General features: G+C 34.5%; 5 protein-coding genes across 5 annotated transcripts; 2 read left to right on the top strand and 3 right to left on the bottom strand.

Annotated features, from left to right (window-relative positions):
• Window positions 1-367: 367 nt before the first annotated feature.
• Window positions 368-2,179, bottom strand: LOC103867962 (CBL-interacting serine/threonine-protein kinase 11). Its single transcript, XM_009146060.3, has one exon. The coding sequence runs from the start codon at window positions 1,965-1,967 to the stop codon at window positions 639-641; it is 1,329 nt and encodes a 442-aa protein (XP_009144308.2). The 5' UTR covers window positions 1,968-2,179; the 3' UTR covers window positions 368-638.
• A 1,827-nt stretch (window positions 2,180-4,006) lies between these two features.
• Window positions 4,007-8,712, top strand: LOC103867961 (protein GRAVITROPIC IN THE LIGHT 1). Its single transcript, XM_009146059.3, has 2 exons — window positions 4,007-7,238; window positions 7,396-8,712. The coding sequence occupies exon 2, from the start codon at window positions 7,414-7,416 to the stop codon at window positions 8,653-8,655; it is 1,242 nt and encodes a 413-aa protein (XP_009144307.1). The 5' UTR covers window positions 4,007-7,238; window positions 7,396-7,413; the 3' UTR covers window positions 8,656-8,712.
• A 364-nt stretch (window positions 8,713-9,076) lies between these two features.
• LOC103867960 (transcription repressor OFP17) lies at window positions 9,077-9,907 on the bottom strand. The gene is made up of 2 exons (XM_009146058.3): window positions 9,586-9,907; window positions 9,077-9,493 (listed from the first exon to the last, which is right to left on the bottom strand). The coding sequence occupies exons 1-2, from the start codon at window positions 9,851-9,853 to the stop codon at window positions 9,150-9,152; spliced, it is 612 nt and encodes a 203-aa protein (XP_009144306.1). The 5' UTR covers window positions 9,854-9,907; the 3' UTR covers window positions 9,077-9,149.
• A 4,023-nt stretch (window positions 9,908-13,930) lies between these two features.
• LOC117134155 lies at window positions 13,931-14,683 on the bottom strand. Its single transcript, XM_033292033.1, has one exon. It carries the CDS (start codon window positions 14,681-14,683, stop codon window positions 13,931-13,933), a length of 753 nt encoding a protein of 250 aa, XP_033147924.1.
• Window positions 14,684-15,083: 400 nt separating this feature from the next.
• Window positions 15,084-22,254, top strand: LOC103867959 (transcription repressor OFP2-like). Its single transcript, XM_033291677.1, has one exon. The coding sequence runs from the start codon at window positions 17,104-17,106 to the stop codon at window positions 18,052-18,054; it is 951 nt and encodes a 316-aa protein (XP_033147568.1). The 5' UTR covers window positions 15,084-17,103; the 3' UTR covers window positions 18,055-22,254.
• Window positions 22,255-22,757: the final 503 nt, after the last annotated feature.

Here is a 22,757-nt window from a genome sequence, read left to right as displayed (position 1 = left end):
TTGTTTAGATGTATGATCATGTGATAGCATATATTTGGTACAGCTGACAATGATTTTAGACGAGTGGTTATGTTGATGCTTTAATAATCTTTTGACAAAATAAAAGAAGATGCTTTAATAATGATAATGGTTCCTTAACCTGCACTCCTTTTGAGTTGTAATCAAGTGGACAATGATAGCTTTCTAAAGTTGTACAGTATAAATAAACTGTACAACCCGTTTTATCTTTTTCACCACTGGATGTGGAAACTCCCATTCAATCATTTCATATGTTTAATAATAGAATAATATAATATTTTTCTAAAAAAAATATAATACTAAACTGAAATAGATAGAACATGATAAGCCGAATTCTGAAATCGTCAAGTGAAAAGTTGAATAAACCAATTAGTAAAAATGGAAGTCCAAACTTTTTCTTTTGTCAACATATAGCTGAAAATACATTTTTAATAAGAAAGCACAAAATAAATACCCTACAATTTAGAACAGTAATTTAAATAGATATGTTCAACTTTTTTTTGTTCCTTTTTGGATGATAATTCTAAAAACATAGTTGAACGCAAATCAATCCAGCCAATCCAACCGCTGTAATTTGGCGTTTGATTTGAAAGCGCATCATGATAAATCCCGTAACGTTTTTAAATACTTGCGTTTGGCGTTTGATCGGTAACGCGAATAAGCTGAAGCCTAAGTTTGTCATTCCACATTTCCTTGTAGCAATCAACCTCGCCACCTCTCCGCCTTGCCTCCACCACCACGAGCAAATCGTTCAGCCGCGAAATGTATATTCCGATTGTGAATTTCCCGTTTTGCCCTTCCATCTCGAACTCAAACTCTTCCTTCTTCTTATTCACCCTCAGCTTCTCCACCTTCGCGAACTCCTCCACCTCCTCCGCGAGTTTCTCCGGCGACTTCTCCGAGAGGAACCTCTCCGGTTCACCAACAGAGTTACTACAACCGTCAAACAAACCGGAAAGATCTAATCCCGAGGAGAAAGAAATCAAATCAAACGCGTTTAAGCTCTTAACCGCTTCAGATTCTCCTCCACCACCATCTTCCTTGCCCTTCACGGCACCATTATCCAAATCAACCTCGTCGTGAAACTTGATCGTTTTAAGACCTCCTTTAACGAACCAAGGATCCTTAAGAATCTCATCAATAGTGATCCTCGTCTCAGGATTGATATCAAGGAGACGAGAGATGAACCTTTTCAGATCTTGAGACATCCATCTAGGGCACCGATACGTCCCCTTGTAAATCTTCTTGTACATGTTCATCAGATTCGGATCGTTAAACGGCAAAAAACCCGCGGCGAGAACGAACAACACGATGCCACAAGACCACACGTCGACCTTAGCGCCATCATATCCCTTCTTGGAGAGAATCTCAGGCGCCACGTAAGCTGGCGTGCCGCACAAGGTATGCAACAAACCGTCGGGTCGGACATGATCCGTCAACGCGCTGAGACCGAAGTCGGATACCTTCAGGTTCCCGTTCTCGTCGATCAAGAGATTCTCCGGCTTGAGATCGCGGTGGTAAACGCCGCGCGCGTGGCAGTAACCGACGGCGGAGATCAGCTGCTGGAAATAGCGACGGCTGAGATCTTCGCTGAGACGTCCGTGTTTCGAGATTTTGTTGAACAGCTCTCCTCCTTTAACAAACTCCATGGCGAAGAAGATCTTCGTCTTCGTGGCCATCACCTCGTGAAGCCCGACGATGTTGGGGTGAGATAAACGGCGCATGATCGAGATCTCGCGCTTGATGTTGTTGGCTAGGGCTGGATTCGCGAGGAGTTTCTTCTTGTTTAGGATCTTGACGGCGACGCTTTGGCCGGAGCGGCGGTCGCGAGCATGGAAGACCTTGGCGAAGGCGCCGCATCCGAGAAGCTTCCCGAGCTCGTATTTTCCGAACAAGGCGTTGTTATTGCGGTTGTCGCCGTCGTCGGCGACAATCTCGATCTCCGGCATAACTGTTGAAGCCAGAGAAAGAGCAACAAGCGTGTGAAACACGTACGTTAGCTTGTCGTGTTTTTTTTTTTGGTTTTGTTTACTTTTAATGGAGGTTGGAATAAGATTTTTAAAAGGGAGTAGTTATATGTCTTTATAAAGGAGGGGGGAGATTACTTGTTAGTGGTCACAAAGAACTTTAAAAAGATAAGTTTCAAATTTTGGTATTTAAAAAAGATAAAAGAGAAAAAGTTTAAAGATGCCTAAAACAGGAGTTTAACTGAAGCTTCAAGATCTCTTATTCTAGTCCTAAGAGCATCTCCAAAAGAAACTCTATAACTCCAAATATAGAGTTTTTTGCTCTCCAAAAAGGAACTTCAAAACTTCAAATTTGAAATTTTGAATAGTGAAACTTCAAATATAGAGTTTCACTTTTCAAAACTTCAAATTTGAAGTTTCATCTTTTTATTTGCATTTTGGTCCTTACAATTATACATCATATTTATAATTCTTAAATATTTTTTTTGTTTATTGTTTTAATCCTTAAAACTTTTATATCTCATAAATATTTCAAATTTGTTATATAAACTTAAGTTTTACACATGAAATTAAATATAAAAAAATAAAACAAGATTTATAATATTTTAAAACTAGAATTAAACAACAAGAATATTACAAAAAACCATAATAAAAACTTATTAAAAAGACACATGAAGACATAATTATTACTCAAATTAAATATTATAACAACACTAATAGTCTGGTAAATTTGCTCCGGAACCTCCAAAATCTCCAAAATATTGTTCAACAAATTTTGTGTAACCGAAGATGATTGTTGTTGTTGCTTTTGACGCATTTTTCGTATGATTCTTTCTTGTTCAGAACGAATGTATTCACGAATATTAACATCATCGATAGAAGCTAAGTTTTTTAGCAATATTTTATTTTCCTCTTTTATTTCTTTAAAAGCTAACTTTTTTGCTTCATTTTGCAGTCGTAATTCAATCATCTCATGACATTTTTCCCTGCTTGTTGTACTTTCGTTTAAAAGATCAAAGATTTTTTCGTTTGATGATATCAAACTATCAGCAGACATATTATGAGGATATCCGGTTTCAACAATTTTTGGCTCGTAATCTACAAATAAAAAATAAAGAGAATCATTTCTTACTTCGAAATGCACTAGTTGATCATATATGGGAGCATTATGGAAATAATTTTATGCAATAATGTAATATTTGCTTGCAGTTTAATATTTAATTATGTACTTTTATTTATAATTTTATATGTTAGTGTAAGATTTTTTTTAATTAATATTTCTGTAATATTTATATATATGTATTAGTTATTTATAGAAGTTTTATGAATTTACATCAATTATGACAAATATAAGGATCATAGTGTAAAATATAAATAATTTTGAAGTTAGGTTTGAAGTTTTACTTTTGGAGAAGAACACATTGAAACTTCAAATATAAAGTTTTGGAAACTTCAAAATAGAGTTTCTTTTTTGGAGATGCTCTAAGGTGAGCAAATATTGGATGAATTAATGATTTAAATGTAACCGTTGAACCCAGAAAAAGAAAGAAAGAAAACAAATGGTTACCTTTGAAAGAGTGAAATTCAACGATTAATAACTGAAGAATATTTATATTCATAAGAAAATTTAGCATATGAACTTTAATAACAATACAACCCACTAATCGGACAGACAATTCATGGCATTTGTCTCATTTTAGCTATATACATAGAGGTGTCAAAATGAGACAAGAAACATATTAAGGGTTAACCCATAGGGGTGTCAAAATTGGTAAATCAATCCAAACCAATCTATATCCTAATGGTTGAATGATATTTTCGTTTTTATATTAAAAATGATGGTTTTCATTCTATCTTTTTGCACACTCGGTAGACGCTACATATTATGTTTTTTTTTTTGACATACAAAATCGGACAATTACACAAATTATTACGTCGTCTTTTGTTACCCAATTATTCTGTTGTGGATGGCTTCTCCAGCTGCTTATTACCTCTGCCTACCCGTGATTAATTAGCCTAAACACCTCATAAGTTTTTTTTTCTTTTTTTTGGTAAAATGTTAAATTATTATACCAGTTTTCGAATTTGAAACAAACGTTACAAAGTAAACAAGTAGCGGAATGCGAAAACGAAACTAAACAAAGAAACCTAAACTGAATGAGACAAACTAGTAGATAGCCGGACAAAGTCTAAGAACCCGATTCGTTGCGAGTCAAGCTCGAACCTAAACACCTCATAAGTTTTATCGTACCCTTTATATATATGGTAAAAGGAAAACGTACATCAAGAAGTAGGTCCTCCGTATAAAAGGCGTCTCATCTCATATGGTTTTTATTTTCTTAATGTAGCGCAGGACGTGTTAAAAGAAGGTAGTGAACGGTAAATTCGAACAGAACATGTTCCAAGAGATAGTGGCAGGTGCCTTTTATAAAAGGAGATGATAACACGCGACGTGTTACGAAAAAAAAAAAAAGAAGATGATAACACGCGACAATATCCCAACGGTAGAACAGGTCGACGTCAGCTGGATGGTTCAGAATGTTGGCCCGCAGCTTCTACCCGTCCCGTTGTTTTTGAAAATCGGTCCTGAGATATGCTTCTATTATTTAATCTGATTGGAGAGTGGAGACTAATTATTTCCTCTATTATTTAGTCTGATTGAAGACTAATTATTTATCTGTTTATTGGTCAATATATAAGGAAATATTATTACAAAACATCCTCTCTTTTCTTTGACAAAATAAACATCCTATATTATCCCCTATTTATTCTTGGGAAATTGCACCCTATATACATAGAAAAAACTTAAATACACTAACTAACCAAAATTCTCTCTTCTCTCCTACTTTATCTTTTTATCTCTCTCTACTCTCTCTCCCAAAATCTAATTTTCATTTTTTTTTTGTTATTTGGCAAATAAGCCTTTTATTCTTTTGTTCAGAAGGACCGGCACCAAAAAATTATCCGTCGTAAATCTGTTTATTTATTTAATTTAATAATAAAAGGAGAATACGGGACATATCATATTTACGTCGTACGTGATTTTTTTTAACATTGCGATATTATTATTATTCTTTTGCTAACAACATCGTGATTTTTTTTTAGTGAATTAATCACAATGTTCAGTGTCCGGCAACTAATGTCAACTGACTATTCTTTGGATTCTAAGAGTGCAATATAAAATTATCTGGTGGTTAACGGAGATCAAACTGTTGGTGTTGTCCCTCAAATAGTCAAGTGTCAATAGTCCAATGCCCACTGGTTAATTATGGTGATTTTTTTCAATAGGTATAACCATGCAAAGCATGATGAATTAGAGTATTCGGGAACTAATATTATTACCAGGGTCGGCTTAGATAGGAGGGCAAGCGGTGCGATCGTTTCGGATCCAATCTATTGCCTCCTATTTCTTAATAGACAAGGATCTGATTTTTTTAAAAAAAAAAATACATGTATTTTTATATTAAGAATAAGAAAAAAGATCCAAATTTTTTTATATGAAAATATTTTTTTTTATTTTTAAAATTTTATTTATAAAAATACTTCTAGTATTTTGAAAAATAAAATATCTATCAGATTTTTTTCAAGAAAAATAATAGTTTGGAAATTAAATTTTTTTTTTGTTCCAGGGCCCATGACACCATTGAACTAGCCTGATTATTACAAAATGTAAATGAAATCAACGAGTTGGGAAATAGATGTCTTATGAATTACTGCAAGTCTGCAATGCATGCCTGCATGGTCGACGACTCGAGTATATACCTGCCATGAAAATGTTGTTGGGCTTTTCCTTACTTATATCAGTCCATATATTATGAACTTAACACCTACGTGACATTAAGAAGCCCGTACGAGCATATTTAATTATAGGTTTCCAGTGGAATAGTCCATGTTCCAAATTACATTACGCGTGAGTTGGACCGTCAGCGTGGATAATTGATTAAATATCGAAGATTAATCGGATATTAGTTTTGAGTATGTATAAAATTTTGCGTATGTATGCATATTAGGCTATTTTCGGAAAAAAAAAACAATGAAATCACATTGGCCTGGTGGCTATTACAGTTGATTGTAATGTTTAGGATATATTTCTTTGACAAAACTTTTTATTGCAATCCAGTAATATACAACCATACAAATTACAATCATCGCAACACAAACAACTTTTCCGAACATATTTGATTCATCTTTGAAAGATTCAGTGGTGGAACATATATATTTGAAGAATAATAAATCAGCAGAGCATTGTAAAGAGTCCGGTGAGCAAGAGGAAACCAAGTTAACTGGTCTAGGAGAGTAGGTTGCCAAGGGGGAGAGAAACATTGGACCGCATGCCACTGTAACTATTTAAAAAAAAAATTCTTTTTTTTTTAGTTAGCTTCGTCTGAACGATTTTGTAAATAAATGTTTGGGATTGCACGACAAATTCACATTTGCCATAAATATAATGAAGAAGGAACTCTCGCTTTCCTGATAAGGCATTTCAGTCGGGTGTTGGTGGTATTTTCAGAAAGGGTTAAATTTAACCCAACAATTAAAAAATGGGCCTTTAGACGAGGCCCAGTAACTAGTACATGTCCGAACGTTTTTCTTGGGACAGGCAATTTGTTTTTAGTTTAAGAGACAAAGATGACAGAAGAGGGTGATAGAAAACTCGTGTGCGAATCAGCCTTTAACCTCTTTTGGTACTTTGCCTTTCTCTTTCCCTCAAAAGTCCAAACACTTGAAGAAGCATGAACAAGTTTAGTAGTATAAGATTTACACAGTTGAACAAATTAATTATTTAATTTAGTTATGATTTAGTATTTTTTAAAATATAAAGATAGAGAGAGAGACAAAGGTTTTTGTTTCTCCTCGACGGTGTCTGTTGAGATTCCTGAGGTTTTTTCTCTTGGATTCCCAGATTTATTCAAAAATATATAATAAAATAAAATACTAATTGTTTTGAAAACAGGTGAAAATCAAAGAGAACTAAACGCCAATTATAGTCGATTTATGGTTTAGGATTCCCAGAATCATCACCATTAACGAGGCTGTATATAGTATTTGTTTATGTTTAAAATCTTGCTTATTTTCGTCTTCGAGCAAGATCTAAAAAAGAAGAATATAGATAGATAATATAAACCTCATTTCCAAGGTTAAACAACACAAGAAGCATTTTGTGTAGAGCAGAGAGAGAACAGAGAAAGAAGCAACAAAACTCTCGAACTTGTGCTTTGGCTGCTACTAGTGTACAAACACACACACAAACAGGTGGATCTTTCTTTCTTCAATCCTTTTTGTTCTATCGATTTTAAACGGTAGCTTTCTCTTCTACAGTTTCGGTCTCTGTAACTCTGTTCGTTTGCATATGTGTTTAAGTCTTTGCTATGACTTAAACTAATATAAGTTAAAATTTTAATTTTTTAAGGGCTTTTCTGTTCCATCAATGGAGAATGCTGTCGTTAAAACATCGAACCTTTCAGACATCATCTCCAAGTTCGTTAAAGTCTGCAAGTTTAGATCCATTGGTGTGTTCCCTGACCATAAACCGAATCCGAACACTCCTTCTGATGAAGTAGTAGCAGAAGCCTTCGAAGATATCACTTGCAAACCCTCGAGAAAGAAGATTCCAACTTCCCGTTGGAACGATGATGATGTCTCCAAGCTGTTCGACGCTGTTTCAGCTCTTAAGCTCGCGTATCTCGAGTTTCAACGAGCTCATCTGCCTTACGATCCAGACAAGATCATAGAAGCAGACAACCTCGTCGTCTCTCACCTCGAAACGATACGAAGATTCAAACGTCTCTACCTCAAAACGAAGCAGCTCCAAGCCAAGACCGAGCTTGACGCTGCTTCTTGCTTGAACCGGTTGAGAGACGAAGTGGAAGTGAACGAGAAGCATTTGTGGGAGCTCAAGACGCAGACGAAAGCAAAGGAGAGTGAGGTTCACTCTCTCAAGGAGACACTAAACTGTTTGGTCGCAGAGAATAACAAACTCGAAGAGAGGCTCGTGAGCGTCTCCTCCTTTGAGTTCGTGTTCAGAGCTGCTTCTAAGTCGATACACGACTTTGCAAAGCCGTTGATCACTCTCATGAAAGCTACAGAATGGAATCTTGAGAAAGCAGTTGAATCTATCGTGCCTAATGTAACGTACGCCAAGAACTCAGACAAGAAGTATGCTTTTGAGTCGTACATCGTTCAGAGAATGTTCCACGGCATGAAGCTTATTCCTTCTGACGTGACTGAGCTGATGAGTTTAGATGATCCGTTGGACGCGTTGACAGCGTTTCCAGATTCGGCGTTTGCGAGATTCTGCGGTCAGAAGTATCTATTAGTTGTTCATCCGTTGATGGAAGCTTCCTTCTTTGGGAATTTAGATATGAGGGGGCTTGTTCTGCTTGGTAAGCATCCAAGAACTGTGTTTTATCGAATCTTTGCGAAAATGGCGAAGTGGGTATGGGTTCTTGGATCGTTAGCAGCTTCTTTGGATATAGAAGCGAAGATCTTTGTGGTCAGAAGAGGAACCAGATTCTCAGGTGCCTACATGGAGTCTGTAGTGGGTGATGATACAAGAAAAGAGGAAGAAGGACAAGAGGATTTGAGAGTTGAGTTTATCACAATGCCGGGGTTTAAGGTTGGAGATTCAGTGTTTAAATCCCATGTTTATCTTTATCAAACAAAAAGGTGAAAAGAAAAAAGCTTTTTAGATTTGATTGTTAAACATTTCTGCTTTAGTTTTGAAAGTTTTGTAGGTAAGGATATCATTTGCTTTGTAACTATGTACACATTCAAGATTCAGTCTGTTGATTCTAGAAGCAATTTAAATCTCGGTGCATCAGTAAAAGTTCATATTCGCTTTGGCCAGATGAATCTTGGATGTATACAAAATTACAAAGAGAAAATGAATATTGGATTTTTTTTTTAAAAGTTAGAAACTTAGAAACACTAGTCTAACTGGTTGTAATCTATTCATTCACAAGATCAATATATAAACTCTAAAACTGAAATTTGCCTCTATCAAATTCTTTGTTATTTAATACTCAAGAGAAAAATATACAATCTTGATAGTCTTCACACATTTAAGTTTCACTTTGCTTTTAGAAACATTAAAATGGTGTTTTCAATGATTACCAAAGAAAGATAAAAAAAAAAGTTTTTTGTTTTGATCATTTTTGGATCAGGTCATTCACCTGAAAACAGGTCTCTGCAGAGCTCTCCATAGAATCTGGAGACAAGTTCAATGAAGACAGGGCTCTTAAGATTTTTCCAAGAGGACAGAAGCTCCTCTATGTCCATCAAGTCATCCATTTTCCCTTCTTCAACAATCAGTTGAATCAGATAGTTTTCAAAGCTCCTGCAAGCGTCTTCCACTGCATTGTCTTCGAATGTATCTCTTGTGCCTAGTGATTTCTTGGTCCGCTTTGCAGAAACAGGCGTCGTGATGGGTGAAGTGAACAGCTTCTTGGCTGCTGCTGGTGTAAGAGGGGAATGCATATACTTCAAAGAATCATCATCCTTCACACTAACTGCACAATCAGAATTGAAAAAAAAAACAGATTAAAAAACTTATAATAACGTCTCATTTTTTATCCAAAACTGATCTGATAAATTGTCTTACAAGAGGAACTTCTAGGTTTGTTTTGGCTCATCTCTGAGTCTTTGTTTTTGCTGAACAAACAGAGACAAGACAGCAAAGAGGAAGAGGAACAGATTGGCTTCTTGGGATGACGATGATGATGTCTAGGTTTGACATTGGCATGACGAGCACGACGAAGAGGTCTGATAAAGAGAGATCTCTTAACTCTGAAGCGGAAGAGAGAGACAAATCTGTTGCATGATTTGGAAAGCTTTGATTTGAAGTTAATCAAAGTTGCTTTCACTCTCATTGTCTTGAATCTTTTTGTTGTTGTTGTTGCTGCTTTGGTGTGATGATTCTCTTTACGCTTTTTTGTTTTGCTTTGGTGTGTATAAACTTAGAGAGGATTGGCTTGTTTTGCGTGGAGTTCACGTCTTTGGATGTGAGAGTCATGATGGTGGAGTCCCATGAAGTTTAGGAACGGTGAGTGTTTGGTGGCTCTTGCTTATGAGTTATGAACAAAGTCCAAGATGATGACTTTTGTTTAATGAATATTGAAAAGGTTGTTTATTGTTTGGTGGGTCAATGCAGCAGCGTTTGTTGAACACGGTCCCACGTCTAGTGAAAAATAAAATCAACATTTAAAAAATTAAAATGAATCATCCGCTAGTTTCATGGACCTTGGAGGTTTTATATCCATACTAATGTTATGGAAACCAAACTTATGGTGTGGGCTTAAACCGGAGTCGATACTGTTAATCTTTTACCAACCGCTTGTGTTACACAATGATCACAGTGTGTTACACACGAGTTCGAGAGAAAAAATAAGATAGACGTTTCAGGCTTATAAACTTTTCTGAAAATACTTTTGTATTATTGAGATTCGGTAATATGTTTACAACAGATGATTGATCTTTATATAGAGATCGAATCAATACAAGTATAAGAGACACAACTCTTTATACTAAAGGACACAACTTGAAGAGTTACAACTCTTTGTGTAATAACATAAATAACTAACTTATGTAAATGTATCAAGGAGAGATTAGATTATATAGTTTAACACTCCTCCTTAATCATATCTCGACTTGACTCCAAGCTGCTTCCTTAGATTTTCAAATCTTGAACCGCCCAATGCCTTTGTGAGAATGTCTGCGAGTTGATCATCCCCTTTGCAATACTTCAGTTCAATGATTCCCTTTTGCTCAGCTTCCCTCACGAAATGGTACTTGATCTCTATGTGCTTCGTCCTTCTGTGTTGCACCGGATTCTTCCCAATTGCTATTGCTGATTTGTTGTCACATAGGATCGGAATGCCTCCTTCAGACTTCTGACCAAAGTCTTCAAATAGTCTTTGTAACCACACTGCTTGATTTGCTGCTGCACACACGGCTATGTACTCTGCCTCAGCCGTTGATTGCGCCACTGTTTGTTGCTTGCTTGACTGCCAACAAAACATGGCTGATCCAAGAGTAAACACATAACCTGAAGTGCTTTTCTTGTCTTCCTTAGAACCATCCCAATCGCTGTCCGTGTAGCCTAGAAGTCTTGGTTCTTTCACGCTTGTGAAGTACACTCCAAAGTTTGATGTTCCTTTGACATATCTTAACACCCTCTTGGCTTCTTGGTAGTGCTTCATGCGAGGTGATGACATGTATCTTGAGAGATAGGCGCTTGCATACATCACATCAGGTCTTGATGCACACAAGTACAAAAGCCCTCCAATGATGCTTCTATACTTAGTCGGATCTCCATACTCCTTGTCATCCTCAACTCCTTTTCCTTGTGGTGTAAGTGGGTTGCTTACACTCTTGCTGTCTCGCATCCCAAACTTGTCTACAAGTTTGTTTGCATATTTTTCTTGTGAAAGAAATATGTCTCCATTGTCTTGAATTACTCCCATTCCAAGAAAGTAGTTCAACAATCCAAGATCCACCATCTCGAATTCTTTCTTCATGTTCTCCTTGAATGTGTTGATGCTCTGAATGTTGCTTCCTGTGATGATTATATCATCCACATATAGACTCACGATCAACACATCTCCTCCTTGCTTCATGATGTATAAGGCCGCATCATTCATACTCCTCTCAAAACCGTTTTGAAGAAAGTATGAATCTATCCTTCCATACCATGCCCTTGGGGCTTGCTTTAAACCATATAAAGCTTTGTGTAGCCTTAACACTTTGTGTTCCTTCCCGTGTGTCACATACCCAGGCGGTTGTGTGACATACACTTCTTCCTTGAGGTCGCCATTGAGAAAGGCTGACTTCACATCCATCTGATACAATCGCCACTTCATCTGAGCCGCATAGGCAAGTATGGCTCGTATTGTATCATGTCTTGAGACAGGAGCAAACGTCTCAAGGTAGTCAACACCATACTCTTGAGAGAACCCTTTTGCAACTAGCCGCGCCTTGTGCTTGATGTGATTGCCGTTTGCATCGGTCTTGATCTTGTAGATCCACTTCACACTTATCACATTCTTCTTCTTTGGCTTGTCCACTAGTTCCCACGTCTTGTTCTTCTCAATCATGGCTATCTCCTCATTCATTGCTTCTCTCCATTCCTTGGTACCACACGCTTCATCATAAGTGTATGGTTCTTCATTTGCATGAAGACAAGCTTCTATAGCTTGAGCCGCTTCATCAAGCTCTACTCTCGGTGCCCTTTCCATGATATCAACCATGGACTTGAACTTCCTTGGTGCCTCAGAAGTTTCTTCATCTCCACTACTAGTATCATGATCATCATTTTGAAAAGAAATAGGACTGAAAGTACCTCCAAATTGTTCCTCAGGACTGGATGCACCTTCGGTTTGTTCCTCAGGACTGGATGCACCTTCGGTTTGATCCTCAGGCGAGTGAGAGTCTTCCATAGACAACTCCAATGTCTTCCTCACTTCTTCTTGCCTTTTCCAATCCCACTTCTTTCCTTCTTCAAACTCGACATCTCTTGATACTTCAATCTTCTCATTCTCCAAAATGAGAACTTTATAGCCTTTGGATTGGTTGCTATATCCAATAAAGACTCCACGCTTTGCCTTGACGTCTAGCTTCCTCCTCTTTTGATTTGGGATATGTATGTAGCATATGCTACCAAACATTCTCATGTGTGACACATCTGGCTTGTGTCCACACCACTTCTCTATAGGAGTGACATCTTCTTCTATTGCCTTTGATGGCAGACGGTTTTGAAGATATGAGGCAGTGTATACCGCTTCTGCCCATAACTTGAGCGGTAAGTCTTGCTCTGCCAACATCGATCTAGCCATCTCCACCAAGGTCCTATTCATGCGCTCCGCTGCACCATTTTGTTGTGGTGAATAAGGCAAGGTGACTTGCTTATTGATTCCTTCTTCTTCACAGAACCGGTTGAATTCTCGTGAAGTGAACTCACCACCTCCATCTGATCTCAGTGTCTTGATGGTACAATCCGACTGCTTCTCCACCATTGCTTTGAACTTCTTGAACAGTGAGAATGTCTCTGACTTTTGCTTCATGAAGTATACCCAACACATGTGAGTATGATCATCCAAGAATAGCAAAAAGTATCGGCTTCCATCAACAGACTGGTGCTGCATCGGCCCACATACATCCGTATGTACAATCTCAAGCTTCTCTCTTGTCTTAGTTTGAGATTCCTTTGGGAAGCTTTTGCGTGATTGCTTTCCAAGTCTACACGCCTCACATGCTTCCTTCTTGACTTTAAAGTTTGGTAATCCCTTTACCAAGTTTTTGTCCTGCATTTGTTGCAACCTTTTGTCGCCTACATGACCAAGTCTTTTGTGCCATGTCTCCATCTTTCCTTGCTCACTAGCGCTCAAGGCCTCTTCTACCTGAGCCGAACTCATCTTGATTCGATAGCTTTTGTGAGTCATTGGGATATCCATTATCCTCCTTCCTTTTGCATCATCTATGATGCATCTCTTCTCTTGGAAACTCACCCGGTATCCGCTTAAAACAATTTGTGGAACACTCAACAAATTTTTCGCCAAACCCGGAACCAAGAATACATTTCTGATGGTCTTCTTGCCACCTTTAGTCATGACGGTAATGTCTCCTTTACCGGCTGTCATGACTGTGCTTCCATTTCCAATCTTTATTGGAACCTTGATACTCCTATCAAGCTTTGAGAAGTAACTCTCCTCCTTTGTCATATGATTAGTTGCTCCACTGTCTACTAACCAGACATCTTCCATCACTGTTGTTGCTGCTTCGCTCGCACTGAACAACATGTGATCTTAATTTGAATCTTCTTCGAGACTCACATGTGCCTTCTCTTTCTTATTTGAGTAGCACTGATTTGCAAAGTGGCCTAACTTGCCACAATTGTAACACTTCTTGTTACTTCTGTGATCCTTTTTTGGATCTTCCTTCTTCTGTTTCCTCTAACACTCGCTCTCATTGTGGTTGTCTCTCTTGCAGAAACCGCACCACTTCTTGCCTCCTTGGCGCTTTGAGTTGTCTTGTGTAACACCAGAATTTTTGTGTTTAACACGAGCATCGAATGCTCCTTCACTGGTGCTTTCTTCTCTTGCAGCCAGCCTTGCTTCATGAGCCTTCAAGATCCCGATCAACTCTGTCATCTTTGTTGAAGTCAAATCGCTTGTTTGCTCCAACACACTGACTATGCTATCGAACTTGGCTGGGAGAGAGATGAGTATCTTCTGTATGAGTTGAACATCTGACTTCTGTTCACCATGATAAGTTAATTGATTTGCCAATTCAACTATCTTATCTGTGAAGACCTTAATGTCTTCATTCTCATACATCTTCAGATTCTCATACTCCCTTCGCAATGTTTGAAGTTTAATCAAACGAACTTGAGGAGAGCCTTCATACTCCTCCTTCAATGCATCCCACGCCTCTTTGGATGTTGATGCTGCTGCAATCCGTGAGAATATATGATCTGATACAGCAGTTTGCAAGATTTGCAAAGCCAATGTATCGTTCATCATCGCTTCTTCTCTAAGCGATCTTGTCCTTGCTGTTTCAGGGGTTTCATCCACTTGTGCTGGTGGGGCTGCTACGCCTTCTTCAACCACAGACCATAACTTCCTGGTCTTGAGAATGGTTGTCATCTTGATGCTCCAGAAGTCGTACTTCTCTCCATCAAATATGGGGATTACTTGATTCTTCATCGTTTCGAGTGATTCCGAAATCGTATGACAAAATCCTCTAGCCTCCTTTTCTCCACGCCAAGTGTTTCTCTTACTAGTGCTTTTTTCTTTGTCCTCTCAAACGTAAAGCTCTGATACCATGTTAATCTTTTACCAACCGCTTGTGTTACACAATGATCACAGTGTGTTACACACGAGTTCGAGAGAAAGAATAAGATAGACGTTTCAGGCTTATAAACTTTTCTGAAAATACTTTTGTATTATTGAGATTCGGTAATATGTTTACAACAGATGATTGATCTTTATATAGAGATCGAATCAATACAAGTATAAGAGACACAACTCTTTATACTAAAGGACACAACTTGAAGAATTACAACTCTTTGTGTAATAACATAAATAACTAACTTATGTAAATGTATCAAGGAGAGATTAGATTATATAGTTTAACAGATACACTAGTCAAAGAAAGTATAAATGCTTTGCTTCTTTTAGGCCTAGCATGCCCTAATTTTTCCAGCTGTATGTTGGACGTTATATGTTGTGGTCCATATTCATGTGATGGGACCGATCTATATGAGTAAGCTTAACGAATGGGAATATTGTATGATATGTGATAGAGAATACTTGGTATCCTCCGCAAATGCACAACCAGCTGCTTCCACACGTCAATTCTGTGAAGAAAACTGATTAACCATTAAAAAAACAGGCTTCTTCAGTGAAAACACCCTTTGACACTCCTACCTAGTCCGTTTTCATATAGTAATTTGTTAGGGGAAAAAGTCATCGGAGATTGGAATGTTCTTGCATCAATTCATAAACATAAGATGGTTCAAGTTCTTATATCGGTGTCATATCTGACTGGTTGTGCTATTTGCTTTGATAAGATGTGCGGTAGAGCTTTGTCATGTATGACTTGTGGTGAGATATATCATCTTCAGTTTATTGAAGTTTCGAGACGACCTAGACCATTTTCAATAGATTTGTATACATTTCTATAAAAATATAAAACTGTATTGGAAAGTGTTTCAAAAAAAAAAAAAAATAGAACTGTATTGGAAATGGTTTTATATCATACGGTTCATTCAAATCACATGCTTGAAATTAAAGTTACAAGTGGAGAAGAGTGCACAAGAATAGCTGTTTTGATTTCAAAATCAGCTTCGATATTGATTGCATCAAAATTCAGTGAATATGTCTAGAATGATCAAGTCTCACATTCAAAATCTCTACAACTTTTGGATGGGTGACTTAAAGTTCATTCAAGCCAGTATAGTACGTTTGTGGTTGACCCTGTGATCCCTTCGTTCTACGATTGTGTTGATTGTAACTTTACTCGCCCATGTAGAATGGTCTCAAAGTGTTCGGCGATAGTGGACATATTGGACCAAATGTTCCCCAAAATCATCATTACGACTCAAAAGCTGCTCCTATTTATTCAGATATTCAAATAAAAAGGAAAATACTGATTATCCTAATCTCATCATTTGCATACCTGTATCACCTTAATATAATTATAGAAAATTCGATTATCCTTTTCTCATCATTTGCATACCTGTATCACCTTAACAAAACTATATAAAATTATTTGTACCTAAAACATAAGATATGGGTTCAGACTTTACCAAATTCAAAGAAGCATCCAAAAGGAAAATATATAATTTCATTATTATGTGTACTAGCCAAGATAATTTACATATGTGAAAGGTTTTGAGCTAAATGTTGATTCTTTTTTGTTTATATTATAAATTTTATTTATCTATTTAGGACTAAAGGCTGCAAATGGCGCGAACGTTTTAGTCCAAAAGCTTCTTTAGAAGAAAAAAGTGCATTTTCTTTTTTGTTTTTGTCTTGCCATTTGGTCATAATAACTTTTTTAAATATACTTTTTAGTGATTCCTTGAAACTGATTTTGTTACAAATTATTAAAAATTTGCTTGGTAACGTTAATTTCATAGACTTTTAGCTTTTTCATTTATTGTATATGTGATTTTCGTTGCATTATTTGTTCATCTATTTACATTATTTGTTCATCTATTTATTTTTCGTTTTCTAATTAGGAACATGGTTATTATCTCATATAATATTAATCAAATTATATTTGTAGTCAATCAGTTTAAAATCTCCCTGAATCAATTATCCACCATAATCCGCACTGAAGTTATTTAAATAATCCTTAAATGAATTAAAGCGTGTGTAAATGTGATGTCTCAAGTAGTTCATGCTGATGCTGGTGATAATTATACAAACATAAGTCATTCTTTAAGCTTTTTCTGAAATTGGGCCCCTATTCTTCTCTCACTACATACATTCCAATCTTAGCTTCATTATCTGTCACATAGAGATTCTGCTTCTTCGGCTTTTCTTTATAATAGGGAAACAAAACAAAGTTTCATTATATAAGAGAGGTTCAAAAAATCTTTTGAAGAGTGAGAGATCAGATGGGGAATCACAAGTTCAAATTTTCAGATATGATCCCAAATGCATGGTTTCACAAGCTCAAAGACATGACTAAACCCAAAAACAAACCTGTTTCTTATTCTTCCTCAAACACTTTTAACAAGAAAAAACTCTCCTCAGATTCTCTTCCTCATAAATCTTCAGCCTCTCATTTCTCCAACAGCTTAGTAGCTAACAGTCCTCACCACAACTCACCAAGAAATTCTACTCACAGAAAAAGGATGAGTAAAAGAAAGACACTTTACAAGCCATCTCTTAAACCAAACACTCCTCCTTTTGCATCTGCAGGTTTTAACAAGAGCAAGATGAATGGTCAAGATTCCTCCCACTGCCCATTTCCAGCTCTTGAAAGATCCCCTGAGTATTTTGTGTATAGTTTCTACGAAGAGAAGGATGATGAATTCGTCGATCATTCCAACTTTAAGATCAAAGAAAACAACAAAGCTTTCACAAAGAAAGCTTGTCCTGCAAGAAACTCAATCAAGAAACCGCTAAAACCCCATCTTTCTGTGAAGATTAGTAAAGAGAAAGAAGAAGATGAAGATGATGAATGCATAGCAGAGAAGAAATACCAAAAGCAAGTCTCTAGTGGAAGAAAATCATCTGCAGGGATAAACCTCAGAAGAGTAAATTCACCTAGAATTCAACTCTCAGGTACGCGTAGAAGCACGTCTAGATCAGAGAACAAACAAGCTGTTCTTGAGAGTTTTGCAGTGATGAAGAGTTCGGTTGATCCAAAGAAAGACTTCAGAGAATCAATGGTGGAGATGATAGAAGAGAACAACATCAGAGCTTCAAAAGACTTGGAGGATCTTCTTGCTTGTTACCTTTCCTTGAATCCAAAGGAGTATCATGATCTTATCATCCAGGTATTCGAGCAAATCTGGCGTCAACTTACAAAAACCAAGTTAAAAAAAACCCTCTTAATGTAATGTCAATAATTAATTAACCTCCGGTAACATGAGTATTAGTATCTTTCTGTCTTGTGAAGTTGTAGTTTTATGTTTTTTCCTTTTCTTTTATTTATTTTTCTTTTAAGCAATGGAACCAAATAATAAAAGTAGTTATCATCTTGTCGTTTTTTAATTCAAAAATGATCGATCACTATAAGGGCGTGCAAGTACTGATAAGACTTGAGACATAATTGACCACTTACCATATTCTTGTCTTTTCTATGACATATAAACAGAGTTAATCTACTGCTTCAAGATTTGTTAGTGTTATTTCTTAGAACTTGGTGATTGATTGCGCCATTATCCTTTGAATATTTTGAAATTACAAAGTTGAAATTGGCGGTAAAAACAACATGGAAGAGACATGAACAGTTTGAAACTCAACAAGTCCGGAATAAACATACGAGAGTGCATGATCGCTGGAGATAAAGAGGACCACTGACACATAAACTGAGATTTAACCAAAGAATCAAGAAACATAGATGTGATTTAATCTTTAAAGTTTTGCTTTCTTCTCATCTTTTTGAAGAAGGAAGAAGAGAAAGAGGACCACTGTTCCCATCTCCTACCTCTGTTTGGCTTATGAAACTTCAGCGAAGACATGTGAATAGAGTATGATTTCTGAATGAACTTTCTCGATTAAAGAGCATCAAGTATTAAAACATTGATATAAGATTGAGAACTATAATAATATGTAAGAAGTATTTGATAATCTATATTCGTTTTCAATTGGTTTTGAGTTACAAGCCAACATATTTTGACGAATAAAATATTTCTTATTTTATCATTGTGTGAATTTGGATTTCATAGACTGCCAATTCTGTGTGAACTTATATATAAAAAGATAAAAGTTATGGAAATTAGACAGTGAAACAGTAGTGTTAGCCTTCAAAAAACAATGTTGTTTACACACAAAAACCAGTAAACTACACCACCCATCAGAAACAAATCACATTTACATAAATTTTTGTTTTTTAACAACCACAAATTTGTCCAATGTAAAACTACTCCAACTATAAAATTCACGCTAAAAATGTGAAAAATCAAATCACAAAATAGTTTCATATGAGGTTTGAAAACTATTAACCAAAATTACTATTTTATTCATCCAAAATCATTTAAAATTGTTTACTATAAGCAGATATTTCAAAACATTCTAAAATACTATATTGAAAATACATTCTACAGATTTGACTGGTAATATACCAATATAATAAAGCAAATAGATAATGTAAAAAGAGAAATTAAAATGGTAGGAAAAAAAGAAATACAAAAAAAAACATAGACAATAGTTTTTTTAACCGACAAATAATACTATTTTAACTAGGCAATGAACTCGTGCGATATCGCACGAGAACTCATTTTGTAAAAGATAATATGTCATATTTTATATAATTGCTTTTAGTAAAATACATGTGTTACAAAATTATTTTGCATGCAGCTATATTTCTTTATTAATAATATTAAAAATCTATAATAAATTTACAAATTTGTCAACACCAGATAAAATATACATTTAATCATTTACTAAATTTATAATGTAATTTATAAAGTTAAGAGATCTTTTTTGGTAATTAATGATTTGTTTGAAACCACATAAAAATATATGTATGGTAAAACAAAATTACATGGTGTAGTTAAAATGCTCAGATTTAGGAAAAAGCATAATTACATTTAGCAAGAAATTTTTACAAATGAAAAAGATAAGTTATATTCCAAAATGTAGAGTTGATTTAATTCGATATATAAATTATATTTTATCAAACTTAATTTGAAAAAAATGGTCGATTAAGGATCTTTTAACAAAAGATAGTATATAAAATGATATTTTCCACGAACCAGTTGAAAAATTCTCTCATATAATCACACAACACGAAACTCATGAATATGGACTATTTACAGTTTTTTTTAAAAAATTATATGGAAGGGCTATAACTTTTCAAAATGTAAAGTAATTATTTTAAGATAATACATTTACAATATATTTTGAAAAAATATATCATTACAAAAAGACACATAATGCATTATGAAAACCTTTTATAAACACATATTAATACGTTGTTAGAATGAAAATACATTTAAACATTGCATAATCAAAGACACATAATTAGATAAAGACACTAGCTGGATACTTTTACAAAATTTAAACTAAATTGTTTAATAATGAAAAGAAACAACTTAAAATAATGTATTACAAAACAATGAAAAACACATTTACCTTCTTATAACAGAAAAACACATCTAAACATTTTTACAACTTTTTCGATAATTACATACAAAAAGACACATAATTATTTTAAATTAATTTAATCTCCTGTATATATATATATTTATATATACATATATATATATATTATAAAGTCACACAAAATTTTATAGATTGATTTTAAACTAATATTACTTTTATAATGAAAATACACAACCGTTTATAATGAAAAACACAACCTTGGAAATTATAAAGAAAACTAATGAAAGTAAAAAAGACACAAAGACACAAAAATGTGATGTAGGCACAAATATAATTAGATCTCAAATGAATATTTACCTGTAGATGTGTTTACATGTTTGGAATATATGCTGGCAAAAATATCATTGGCAGATTAGCAAAAATTCCCAAATTGTAAAATAATGTATACATAAATACGTAGCAAACAAAATGTAATAAGCTTCCTTTTTAAATTTCTTCATTGACTTCTGTTTCACATAAAATTCTGTCTCTTTGCCATATAAGAAATGTCTACAATTAAAGTTGAGTCTCATCTTTTGAAACAAATTTCTAAAATTATAACTTTAAATATAAAATGGGTATACATTTTTATCACAAGCATACCTCTTTCACGTTAAAAGTAACTTCATGTTTGTGATAATAAAGCTCTCATTTTTCTGTCCTTTTGTGAAAAACTAATCTACAAAATAGAGATATATTTTGATGACATGTTCAGTTTATATTCTTTTGAGGAAATGAGAAGAATGAACTTTGAATACTGCAATCATAAAATTCTGTCGATTTTCTTTGAGACACTCAAAAGCCAGAGAAGATGAAACTGCAGATAAGAAGACATAGAAAATGTAAAGTTCAAAAAAAAGACAGAGAAAATGTTGAAAAGGAGTTGACATAACTGGAAGTTACATAATTCATCGTGTGTGATGATGGTAGTTTGTGAAAATAGGGATTTAATCTTTTTGGCAGTTACAAAAAAATATTTGTGGATTGTAAACACATGAGTAAAATCTGATTGGTCAAATAATTTCTACTTCAGTATATAAAGGATATTGAAAAGACACAACCGTAGAAATTCATAACACTTCGAAGTATACAAATAACATAATCTCACACAGAGATATAAATAGATTTGAAAATCATGACTGCTAAAAGATACAGCTTTTGATTTAAAAATAGACTGATGCACCTTTGTTGAAAGTACACAAATTTGAGATAAATAATTTCTTAAAACTAATAATTGTAGAAAAATACTTACTGGTTTAACTATCTTTTAAAAGTAATTTGTCTTTTATAATGAAAAATACAATTTTGAAAATATTTCAAAACACTCTTAAAACTAATAATTGTAGAAAAACACTTGCTGGATTAGTTATGCTATTTTGACTTTTATAATAGAAAAACACATCTATTTGAACTAATACATTAAAAAAAAAGAATATACGTATTCTACATTTCTTAGATGTAAAATACATTCTATGATGAAAAGAAACATCTAAATTGCATATTGAAAAACAAATTTGATTTGAAAATACCATAATAAAAAGACACAAATTATAGAAAGACACATCCTTTAATAATTTGGCAAAATTTTAAATTAATTATATTTTATAATAAAAAGATACGACTTCTGGAATTAATTGGAAATTTGTTGACAACGTTTGATTTGAATACCTTCTAAAAATTTGTACTAAATAACTGCATAGAACATTTTTTCACCATTTTATTATTAGTTAGATTAGTGAAATTTTTATTTTGAGAAATGTATAGACATGGACTATTTATAGATTTTGAAAATCTTTTTGAATAATCACATCTTTTCAATTTAAATAGTCACGTCCTTTAAATTTAAAAGTAGTCATTTGTAAAGATACTTATCCGAATAGTCACAACTTTCTAATTTTTTGAAAAATATTTATCATCTATTAATAACCTTTGGAATTAATTTGGATTAATGAGAAAAACACAACATTTAACAAGTAAGAGACACAATCTTTAATAAAAAGACATCTTAATGAACAAACATAACTTTTATCAAGGAAGAGACACAATCTTTTATAAAAAAACACCTTAATGAACAAACACAACTTTTAACAAGAATTGTGATCCCTATAAAAACAAACAATCTTTGGAATTAATCAGAATTCCTATTATTAGTTTGGATTAATGAAAAAACACAATATTTAACAAGTAAGAGACACAACTTTTAATAAAAAGATACCTTAATGAACAAACACAACTTTTATCAAGGAAGAGACACAATCTTTTATAAAAAGACACCTTAATGAACAATTAATTTGGATTAATGAGAAAAACACAACATTTAACAAGTAAGAGACACAACCTTTAATAAAAAGACATCTTAATGAACAAACACAACTTTTATCAAGGAAGAGACACAATCTTTTATAAAAATACACCTTAATGAACAAACACAACTTTTAACAAAAATCGTGATCCC

The sequence above is a fragment of the Brassica rapa genome, chromosome A05 (genome assembly GCF_000309985.2).
Source record: "Brassica rapa cultivar Chiifu-401-42 chromosome A05, CAAS_Brap_v3.01, whole genome shotgun sequence".
Classification (NCBI taxonomy): Eukaryota; Viridiplantae; Streptophyta; class Magnoliopsida; order Brassicales; family Brassicaceae; genus Brassica; species Brassica rapa.
The sequence above is the reverse complement of the archived record's forward strand: the minus strand, read 5'-3'. Positions and strand labels throughout refer to the sequence as shown.